Here is a 12,169-nt window from a genome sequence, read left to right as displayed (position 1 = left end):
GGAGCCAGGAATGACTCTGCGTCCAGCACACTCTCAGGCAGTGCATTCCAGATACTAACCATACGCTGCATGAAAAGGTTTTTCCTTGTTTTGCCTTTGGTTCTTTTGCCATTCACTTTAAATGGATGAGCTCTGTTTCTCGGCTCTTCAGCTAATGGGACCAGTTTACTTACTTTGTCCAGACCCCTCATGATTTTGAACACTTACACCAAATCTCCTCTCAACCTTCTCTTCTTTAAGGGGAACAACCCCAGCTGCTCCATGTATCCATGTAACTGAAATCCCTGATCCCTGGAAACATTCCCTTAAATCTTTTCTGTACCTGCTCTAAAGCCTTAACATCCTTCCTTAAGTATGGTGCCTAGAGTAATCAAATATGCTAATCTCCTTTTATATTCCAATCCCCTTTATTTCAAGATGGTTGGAACACAAAAGTAAGGAAGTGAAGATTTAGTTGTTTAGCCTCTGGGCTGCATTTTAGATGTCCCCACTGGGCATGTTACCAGCGGGGGCACATAAAATAGGGCGGATGCCTACCCCACAACCTTCTGCCCACCCCAATTATATTGCAGGGTGGGGGGGGGGTGAGAGTGGGTGTCATCTTGTGGTGTTCATGTAACTCTTTCGAGTACAAACACATTTCCATGTGTTCCTATTCAGATGAAGTTGCATTGTTTCATAGTTTGCCATTGTGAGATTTGAACTCTTGGTCTTGGGGTTACAAGCCCAGTACCATAACCACTTGGCTACTTAGGCGAAGCAGAGTGGGTGTCATAATTGGCAGCCTGCCTGCCATATTCAAATAGGTTATCAAGGGTCAATTAAGCTTGTTACCAAGCCAATTGACCCTGATAATACGCTGCCCATGCCATAAAAGGGGAAGATATTAGAATCAATCATTAAGGAGGTTATAGCTGGGCACTTAGAAGAGCTCAAGGCAATCAGGAAGAGTCAGCATAGTTTTGTGAAAGGAAAATCATGTCTAACCAATTTATTGGAGTTTTTTTAAAGGAGTAACATGCACAGTGGATAAAGGGGAGCCTGTGGACAAGCTGTACTTGAATTTCCAGAAGGCATTTGATAAGGTGCCACATCAAAGATTATTACAGAAAATAAAAGCGCAAAAGGTGTAGGGGATAACATATTAGCATGGAAAGATGATTGGCTAGCTGGCAGAAAGCAAAGAGTATGCATAAATGAGTCTTTTTCTGATTGGCAGGATGTGACGAGCAGAGTCCCAAAGGGGTCTGTACTGGGGACTCAACTTTTTACGATTTACATCAATTACTTAGGTGAGGGGAATGAAGACATGGTAGCTAAATTTGCAGATGACATAAAGATAGGTAGGAAAGTATTTTGTGAAGAGGACACGAGGAGGTTGCAGAAGGATATAGATAGGTTGACTGAGTGGGCAAAGATCTGGCAAATGGAGTTTAATGTGGGAAAATATGAAGTAGTTCACTTTGGCTAAGAGCAAAAAAGCAGAGTATTACTTAAATGGAGAACAGCTGCATAATTTTGAGGTGAGGGGCATCAAGGTGTTCGAGGACTTGAGTCACAAAAAGTTAGTACGCAGATACAGCAAATAATTAAGAAGGCCATTGGAATGCTATCCTTTATTATGAGAGGGATTGAATAAAAAAGTAAGGATGTTATGCTTCAGTTATAACAAACATTGGTGAGACTACATCTCGAATACTGTGTGCATTTTGATCACCTTATTTAAGGAATGATGTAAATGCATTGGAGGCGGTTCAAAGGAGGTTTACTAGATTGATACCTGGAATGAATGGATTGTCTTATGAGGAAAGGTTGGACAGACTGGGCTTGTTTCCATTGGAGTTTGGAAGACTGAGGGGTGATTTGATTGAAATACATAAGATCCTGAACGGACTTGACAAGGTAGATGACAAAAGGATGTTCCTCTTGTGGGTGAATCTAGAACTAGGGGGCACTGTTTTAATATTAGGGGTTGCCCTTTTAGGACAGAGAGGAGAATTTTTTTTTCTGTCAGAGGGATGTACGGCCTAGGAACACTGTCTCAGAAGGTGGTGGAGATGGGGTCATTGAATATTTTTATGACAGAGTAGATAGATTCTTGTTAGGCAAGGGAATCAAAGGTTATCGGGGTTAGATGGGAATGTGGAAATCGAAACACGGGGAGTTTTGCCATGATCTTAATGAATGGCAGAGCAGGTTTGAGGGGCTGAATGGTCTACTTCTGGTTCTATTTCTTATGTTCTTATAAAATGTTTGGAATGGGCAGCCAGGCGGGAGCTTGCAGCCCGAGTTTTTACCTCCATTCTTCAAAGTGCGGGATGGAAGTGCGGGTTCAATCTTCAGGGACTGCGCTTTGTGAATCGGGGGTGGCCCCCCTAAAATGGATTCCCCTCTTTCTTCCTAATCCCACATAACCTTGAACCCAACAAAATCTTCCATCCCCCTCCCTGACCTGCTGAAACCCTCCCTTCCCAAGGCCTCAGACTTACTGGCTTTGGGGATCCATGGGCCTTCTTACTCCTCTTGTTACCATCTCAGCAGCGACCATTAACACACTCTTGGCACTGCCAGGACTGATGGAGCTGCCGGCCAATCTGATTGGCCAGCAGCTCCAGAGGGCAGAACGTCCGCCCCAGTGTCCTTGTTTAGCCCACCCACAGCATGTTGTGGCTGCGGAGTGGGCCTGCGTGGAGCAGGCCGGCTCCACGCCAACTTTTATTTAGCCACTCATCTCGAGTACTGTGTTCAGTTTTGGGTTATGAACCATAGGAAAGATTTGTTTTTGAGTGGATATTGTGTAATTTAATCAGATGCATATTATGAGCTAAAGGGTTAAATTACGAGGCCATCTTGCATTAAGCTGGGTGTGTATTCCTGAATTTAAAAGGTGGAGGGGTGACCTAATCAACGATTCAAAATGGTAAATGGACTATTTCCTCTGGTGGAGGAATGCAGGGCAAAGGGACAGTTTCTGAGAAATCAGAAAGCATTTTTTTCACACGAAGAGTCGTGGAAATCTAGAAACCTCCCCCCCTTTGGTGCTGGCTTATTTGAATTTTTTAAGACTGAAGTTGAAAGATCTTTTTTGGGTAAAGGTATCAACAGATACAGAGCAAAGACAACTAAAGGGGATTAAAGTGTAGATCAGCATGATTTAATTGAATGGCAGAATAAGCTTAAGTGATTGTATACTCTAATTCTGTTTCTGTCTTTCCATGTCCCAACAATGTTACTAGGATACACTAGTGTGGCACTGATGGATCATTATTCAAAGAAGACGACAAAGTTCTCTTTGTCTCACGGTGAACATTCCTCCTTCAACCAACATCACCGAAAACAGACTAACTGGAATTGATTTTATTGCTTCAGTGAAGTGTCTGCAGACATTTTTTAAATTAAAGGCTCTACATGCAAGTTTTGTTCTTGTTATGGTTTTAGCAATATAGGAGGAGCTCTATCCTACACATCTAGTGCTTGTGTGAAAACAGTGCAGGTTGACTTGTCTTCAGATTCTGCCCATCTACCCCCATGGAAAGTGTTCACCTCCACTCTACAAGCAAGCTGAGCTCAAGAATCAAACCTGCAAGAAATCTCTAGTCTTGTATATCCTATTGGTCTGTGAGCTACTGCGGTCTTAAATCAATTGCCTTGTGGCTTCAGCATTAGACTAAATCCCAATTTTAATGAGCATTTTGATTAAGAAGTGAGATGATCTAATAAAAACTCTTAAAAGAAAAATAAGAAACTCGTGGGAAATATTTTGTTGTAACAGAAATTACCTCTTTTCCATCATCAGTTCTATCACTGGAAACTTGCTCATACAGGATCATATACTGAGTAGCTCCATCTTGAGGTTGCCATTTAATTCTCATACTGTTGTGTGTCACATCATAGATTGTAAGATTATTCAGTGACGGAAAAGATGCTAAAAATGAAAGATTTTTCAAAATTTAAACCAGCTAGGGTATCTTTATAAACTGCAAATGACTCTTGATATCAACAATAAAATCTTAATGTGTTTATATTACATTATTTTACTTGCTATATACAATGGGGGTTAACCCATTTATTTCAAATGAGCTAATGCCTTTGATAAAACAATGGCAAATAAAAATAGCCAGATCAAACTCTGGTGTTTTTCCATAAATGTCAGCAACAGTAATTTCCAGGCTTATACTCCTTAAAGAGTAAATCATAACAAAAGAGGTGATCCCGTATATATAAAAGTTTTGAAAGGTTAGGTAAAACCCACTAATTATCTTTTATTTATACGTACTCCTAATTTTTATAAAGAGAGTTAAAGTTGGTGCAAAGGTTTGATTTATTTATTTGGACATTAGCCATAAGCGATAGCCAATCCTTTAAGAGTTTTGGTGGAAGGGGACTGTTAGCTGATTGGAGGTTGAAGCTAGCATTCAGTGAATGAGCTAAGACATTATTGGTAGGATGTAAATGAGTGCATCATAGTCGAACACACAGAGTTCAAGTGGAACAACTAGTCTGTTTTTGTGTCAAAGGAATTGTGATGGTTAGTGAACTCCCCAATAATCAGATGTTTTAACTTTTCCTAATCTGTTACTGTTAGTATAGGATTTGGAAATTTCAGCATGGAAAATAAGTTCTGTAGAGCCTCACCGAGTATAGTTTAGTTCAATTATTGACATGACCTAAAGAACAGCACGCCATCTCTTGTAGTAACATGAACTTTGTATCTATGACATCTCCACCATATTGCAGGATTCATGAGAATGCCCAAATGCAAATACATTCAAACAATTGAGATACAGATCACAAAACTTAAGGGGCAATTTGCCAAGTAAAGAAACTTATGGAAATGCTATTAATAGAAATTTATGACTATCCTGAGAAGGTTAAAATGTAAATGGCAAGACATGCTGCACACAAACTCACAGGGATCAGTAATTATTATGGGTAGGTCAATCCTTAAATGTGAAGACAGGAAGGTATGCAGATTAGACCACGAGCGCCATCAGTTGTTTTGTATTTTGCAAGAGGGTGATGGATCTCAGCTCAAGAGTGAATAGCTAACTAAAGGCATGTAAAACTGCTCATTTTAATTGATATTGGCATAAACAAAATTAGTCCAGCATTCCCTCAAAGTAATTTCATAGAGATAGGGAGAAAAGCTCAATGACAATTGTGCATTCCATGAAATATGGTCCACATCAGGTAAAGGAGCAGAGAGATAAACAAAGATTTTAAAGAATCCATATATACCCAAAGGTCTGGTTTAGAGGATGAAAGTTGCAGATTTCCAGGGAATTAGATACCTTATGAGAAAGAGAGAGCCTCCCTTGACCAAGTAGTGTTCAGATAAACAGAAGATTAACAGGAGCACTTTCATATCTAGGACTCTTATGTTAAGAGCACATTCAAATTAATAAAACTCAGGGATATAGAGATGACATGAAGAATATTTGCTTTTACTTAAATTTCCTGCTCACGTTAATGGTTAATGAGAATGTCAGACAGCACCCATAAATACAGCACCTTATTTATAATCTAAATAATATCCCATAATAGAGCTCTTTAAAACTAGATGCTTCTCACATACACGTAGTTCCTATGCCCCGGAGACCTTCACCAACAAAACCTTCATAGATGGGAAAAACTGCCATTTGGTATTCAGTAAGGGAGTGTAAGTTCTCTAGGACCACAGATGAAACTGTTCCATCCACAATCACCTGAAAAACAAAAACACTTCACAAGTCAAAGTTAAAAAATCTATTATTCATTATACAGCCAGCACCTGTAATCTATGTGATTGTAACGTTCCATATGGTGCCACAAGGAAGACCACTAGATAGTGATCTGGTTGCTATATAGCTCTCTATTCCCTATTCAAACTCCATTCTCAGCACTACAATCCTTTGCTCCTTTCTTCACTTTTGGTTGCCATATGCCCACTTCTATTAGCCCCACAATTGGCTCTCTCCCTCCTAGCCCCACTAGGACCCACCCCTCCTACATTTGGCTGGGCCAAACACAACCTTACCTCCTCCTCAGTTTATGAGTATTCTTGTGGGAAATTTGCTGCAAATTGTATAAGTAACATATTTCTGGAAGAAAGGGTTAGTTGTATCTGAATATTCTTCCCAACTAATTTTGAATATATCATAATTTTTTTTTTAAAATCACCAATCCCTATTTTGTTACTTATGTTACTTAATTAAATTCTAGCTTTTTCAATTCAAAAAGTGATTTTGATTTATTCCATGTAAACTATATAATTTCAAGATTCTATCCCTCCCACACCACCAAACTACCCCTAAGAAAATTCACAAATAATATTCTCTGTGACTGTGGCCATGGTGTCTACTCAGCAGCCTTTGACACAGTTGACTATATCAAACTCCTTTAACACCCCTCCTTGGTTGTATTTACCCTCACTTGGTTCTTGCCGACCTGATCATAGCTGAGTCACTCTAGAAATGGCTTCTCTTCCCATACCCTATCATTGTTGCAGGAGTCTGTCAAGGATTCATTGTGGGCCCTCACTAATTTCCACATACTATCTTTGTTGCCAAAATCATCCAAAACATGGGGTCAAGTTTTACCAGCACAATGATAACACCCAGCTCTGATTTCCCACCACTTCTCACAATCTGTTTACTGCTTCTTCAATATCCAATGTTGGATGAGCCATAATTTCTCTAGCTGAACATTGGGAAAATCCGAGCCATTGTTGTTGGTCCCCACTATAAATTTCATATCCTTCCTGCTGTCTTTATTCATCTCCCCTGAAGTCCTCAGTCTGAAGCTGTGACTACTTGCCATTTTGACATCCTATTCGAACTTAAATTGAGTTTCCAACCCCATATCTATTCTATCATTAAGGCCACCAACTTTCATCTCTGTAACATCACCTGTTTAATCCCTATCTCTGGCATCTTTGTTGAAAGCCTCCCCCATGCCTTTGACATCTCTAGACTTGCTTAGTCCATTGCCCTTCTGGACAATGTATCATCCTCCAACCTCAATTAACATTAGCTTATTCAGCTCTGTTGTCTGCATTCTATCCTCAGTAAGATAGTATTTGACTTGATACCTCTTCTGGTTTATCCCCTTTAGTTGGATAATATACAACACGGTATTTTTTTGCTTTCTTTGGGCCATGCATCCAGCTGACTTTGAAACTCCTGGCTGTTACATCAGATATAACCAGATTCGTCGGGGTTGGATATAGAATGGTACCACTGTCAGGCTTGTCATGTTCACCTAATAGTTGAAATAAGAAACATCAGAAAAAAAAATCATCTCAAAATAAGTTTTATTTTCTCTCTGCTTGCTTTGCTGCTTATGGGGCCATAATACAGTAAATCATTTACAACACCCAACTTTCACTCAACTTTCCCCTTCTCAACCATTTCAAGTTTCCTAACCACAGTCAAATGTGAAGAATCTGCTTGAGTCAGGAGGGAGCTGTTGCCCCTGCATTGCAGGTGAAAGGCTTCAAATAAATGTCACACAAATCTGCTGTTGTTATTATGGTCGTTACTTAATCTTCACCCACAAGGTTAGTGAATACTTTTCCCAATTGTATAGATACGCATTTTCACCACTGAAAGCAGTCCAGAGATGTGGGGCTTGTCTTATGAGGGGAGATTGAGCAGTTTAGGCCTATACTCACTAGAGTATAGAAGGATGAGAGGAGATCTAACTGAGGTATATAAGATGCTAAAGGGGATAGACATAGTAGACATGGAGCGGATGTTTCCCTTTGTGGGGCATTCTAGAATGACAGGCCATAGTTTTAGGCTAAGGGGTGGTAGATTTAAATCAGAGAAAAGGAGGAATTACTTTTCTCAAAGGGTTGTGAATCTGTGGAATTCTCTACCTCAGAGTGCAGTGGATGCCGGGACGCTGAATAAATTTAAGGAGGAGATAGACAGATTTTTAATTAGTAACGGGTTGAAAGGTTATGGGGAGAGGGCGGGAAATTTGAGTTGAGGCCGAAATTAGATCAGCCATGATCGTAATGAATGGCAGGGCAGGCTCGAGGGGCTGAATTGCCTACTCCTGTTCCTAGTTCTTATGTTCTAAGGGCTGTTTCTTTGGAATACTTTGAGGCTACTGTTGGTAATATTATCAAATGAGTATTTGACAGAGAAATGGTATACGAATGCAATATGTGTTTATTCACTAATATTAGCAACAATAATTTCTAACCTTGTGAACGAAAATTAGGTGTAGTGCTGTGCTGACACCTTCCATATCATCTGTTAATAGCTAGGGGAACATACAATATTAAAAACAACGTTTGAGATATCCTTCTGCCAATTAACGAATGAGTCTCATGACAATTTGTACTATACACTCAGTGACATCACAGATTTAATCGGATTGTTTATAGCCTCATGAGAAACATTCAGCTGTGTTAATCTTCTGTAATGCCTACCCTTGATAATTGATTATTTTTTATTTAATGGTGTGTGGTTTTCAAACACGCCTAGCTATAAATGCTGACAGCAGAGCAGTAAAGCAATGCATGAACAAAACTGGTTATAACAATTTCTCATCATCAGGATTCCCTGCCAGAAAACAGCTGCTGCCACTTTGCATGATAATTCAGACCAGACTCTTGAACCTAGTTACCATTACAATCGGAAACTTCCAATGTTGACTTCCTAACTCACAACATGTGTACAACAACCTTATAATCATCACAGACCCCAAATCAAAGAATAGACTCATAATGCACCTGCAAATTTCAAGTTATCCAATGCCGCTCAATACACATTTTTCAGTTATGCCCTTGGCAATTGTGGATGCCAGGAATGCCTTAACTCTGTGATGCCAATGTTACTAGGGATGGGGATGGGAGTATTTGAAACATTCCTGGCTGATCTTACAGTTCAACCAATTACAACATTATTGAACTTGGTACTTTGAAACATGGTATATTTTTAAAGATTTGAGATATTAATAAAGTCCTGAAAACCTGTTACTCCCATGGCATGATGCAGAAGAAAATTCCTTCTCCCTCACTCAGGGAACATGCCAGTTGTGCCTGAGAGTAAGTAGTGCCTGCCCAGGATTGGCAAATTGGCCGAACCATGAGATTTACAATGGAGCAAAGACCATAAGACCATAAGACATAAGAGCAGAAATTAGGACATTCAGCCCATTGAGTCTGCTCCGCCATTCAATCATGGCTGATAAGTTTCTCAACACCATTCTCCCGCCTTCTCCCCGTAACCTTTGATCCCCTTACCAATCAAGAACCTATCTATCTCGGTTTTAAATACACTCAATGACCTGGCCTCCACAACCTTCTGTGGCAATGAATTCCATAGATACACCACTCTCTGGCTAAAGAAGTTTCTCCTCATCTCTGTTCTAAAAGATCTTCCCTTTACTCTGAGGCTGTGCCCTCAGGTCCTAGTCTCTCCTACTAATGGAAACATCTTCCCCATGTCCACTCTATCCAGGCCTTTCAGTATTCTGTAAGTTTCAAAGGGCAATATGAGTAGATGACAGATGTGTTCAATCCTAGATTTGCACTCCAGAGCATCCCCAGGGATTTCACAGTCAAGTGTTTGGACCCCTTCACCAACCAGGTTTTTTTCAAGAGGCTTGTCATGCAACACTGAAGTACGGTTGGCCAAATGGAAATGACGCCAAATGACATTTTTCAATGTAACATATACTTTGAAAGTTCTATACTGCATCCAATCACAGCAATAAGAATCCTCACCCCCAGGCTAAGTATCATTCTTGATCCATTCAAGGACAATGAAGTGCAAAACAAATGGCTTGACAATGGCACAAAGAAGCTTGACACCATCCAGTACAAAGCAGCCCGCTTGACTGGCACCACATCCACATTCACTCCCTCCAGCACCGATGCACAGTAGCAGCAGTGTGTACCATCTACAAGATGCACTGCAAGAATTCACCAAGACTCCTTCAACAGCACCTTCCAAACCCATGACCACTACCATCTAGAAGGACAAGGGCAGCAGATAGGTGGGAACACCATCAGCTACAAGTTCCCCTCAAAGCCACTCACCATCCTAACTTGGAAATATATTGCCGTTCCTTCACTGTCGCTGGATCAAAATCCTGGAATTCCCTTCCTAACAGCACTGTGGGTGTACCCTACACCACAGAGACTGCAGCAGTTCAAGAAGGCAGCTCATCACCACTTTTTCAAGGGCAACTAAGGATGGGCAATAAATGCTGGCCCAGCCAGTGAAGCCCACATCCTGTGAATGAATAAAAAAAAAATCAGGAGGTCCAACACACCTCACCTGCCATAGACCCAGACCAGAGACCTGAACCCCAAATTATAGCTGCAAGGCCATCTCCATAGCCAGGGTAGGTGCAGCAGCAGTGTGTGCCTTGAAGCGCCAGAATGTGGTGGCTTGTCATGCCTCCCCAGTTGTGTACAAGATGACCACAAAAACAGGTCTCTTTTGAAATTAATTGGATTTTGAGGTCATCTTGTAGATGATAATTAGACAGACACCATCTATGATTTCTATTGAGGCCTACAGGGTGTGTAAAAGGTCAACTTCACAAGTTCTAGGAAGGACAAAACATGAACAAAAGAGCTGGCCTCCAGAGGTGAGGTGAGAGTGACTGCCCTTGACCTCAAGGCAGCATTTGACCAAGTGTGGCATCAAGGAGCCCTAACAAAACTGGAGTTAATGGAAATCAGGGGAAAACTTGACACTGGTTGGAGTCATACCGAGCACAAAGGAAGATGGTTGTAGTTGTTAAAAGTCAATCATCGTAGTCCCAGGACATCACTGCAGGGGTTCCTCAGTGTGGTGTACTAGGCCCAACCCTCTTCAGCTGCTTCATCAATGACCTTCCTTCCATCATAAGGTCAGAAGTGGGGATGTTCGCTGATGATTGCACAATGTTCAGCACCATTCGCAACTCTTCAGATACTGAAGCAGTCTACGTCCAAATGCAGCAAGACCTTGACAATATCCAGGCTTCGGCTGACAAGTGGCAAGTAACATTCGCATCACACAAGTGCCAGTCAATGGCCATCTCCCAAAAGAGAGAATCTAACCATCGCTGATTGGTGTTCAATGGCATTACCATCACTGAATCCCCCGCTATCAGCATCCTGGGGCTTACCATTGACCAGAAACTGAACTGAACTAGCCTTAGAAATACTGACTTGGAAATATATCACTGTTTCTTCACTGTTGTTGGATCAAATTCCTGGAACTCCCTCCCTAACAGCACTGTGGGTGTTCCTACTCAACATGGACTGCAGTGGTTCAAGAAGACAGCTCACCACCACCTTCTCAAGGGCAATTGGGAATGGGCAATAAATGCTGGCCCAGCCAGCGAAGCCCACATCCTTGAATGAATAAAACAAAAAGGTGGCTACAAGAGCAGGTCAGAGGCTAGGAATTCTGCAGCAAGTAACTAACCTCCTGATTCCCCAAAGCCTGTCCACCATCTACAGGGCACAAGTCAGGTGCGTGATGGAATACTCTCGACTTGTCTGGATGAGTGCAGCTCCAAAAACACTCGAGCAGCTCGCCACCATCCAGGACAAAGCAGCCCACTTGATTGGCACCCCATCCACAAACATCCACTCCCTCCACGACTGACGCACAGTAGCAGCAGTGTGTACCATCTACAAGACGCACTGCAGGAACTCACCAAGCCTCCTTAGACAGCACCTTCCAAACCCACAACCACTACCATCTAGAAGGACAAGGGCAGCAGGTGCATGGGAAGACCCCCACCTCGGAGTTCCCCTCCAAGTCACTCACTATCCTGACTTGGAAATATATCGCCATTCCTTCACTGTCACTGGGTCAAAATCCTGGAACTCCTCCCTAGCAACACTGTGGGTGTACCTACATGACAGGGACTGCAGCAGTATAAGGCAGCGGCTCAGCAACCCCTTCAAGGGCAATTAAGGATAGGCAATAGATGCTGGCCTAGCCAGCGACACCCACATCCCGTAAAAATGAATAATAAAAAAAAATTCCAGCAGAACCAAGTTTCACCCTTTTTCTGACACTCAATCCAGCGTTCCACCAAGATTTCCCCTTGGCCCCAGTCAGGATTTCAAGACTAATGAATTTGCTGCCGAGTTAACAATCCGTGTGGCCTTTATTCTTCAGTACACTGTATAGCGCTAATGACATAGAACATAGCTGGAAAGTCATGT

At 41.6% G+C, this 12,169-nt stretch overlaps 1 protein-coding gene across 3 annotated transcripts in view; it reads right to left on the bottom strand.

Annotated features, from left to right (window-relative positions):
• The window catches only part of LOC121287184 (collagen alpha-1(XIV) chain-like), a 209,657-nt gene that overhangs the window by 144,746 nt on the left and 52,742 nt on the right, over window positions 1-12,169 (bottom strand). For all 3 annotated transcript variants that reach the window (XR_005945154.1, XM_041204812.1, XM_041204811.1), the window contains exons 11-13: window positions 7,070-7,239; window positions 5,576-5,705; window positions 3,780-3,925 (exon numbers count right to left, since the gene is read on the bottom strand). Coding sequence is in view for 2 of the 3 variants with exons in the window: in XM_041204812.1 (XP_041060746.1) it covers window positions 3,780-3,925; window positions 5,576-5,705; window positions 7,070-7,239 (446 nt within the window). In the remaining variant the exon portion in view is untranslated. The remainder of the gene's footprint in view (window positions 1-3,779; window positions 3,926-5,575; window positions 5,706-7,069; window positions 7,240-12,169) is intronic.

The sequence above is a fragment of the Carcharodon carcharias genome, chromosome 14, assembly GCF_017639515.1.
Source record: "Carcharodon carcharias isolate sCarCar2 chromosome 14, sCarCar2.pri, whole genome shotgun sequence".
Classification (NCBI taxonomy): Eukaryota; Metazoa; Chordata; class Chondrichthyes; order Lamniformes; family Lamnidae; genus Carcharodon; species Carcharodon carcharias.
The sequence above is the reverse complement of the archived record's forward strand: the minus strand, read 5'-3'. Positions and strand labels throughout refer to the sequence as shown.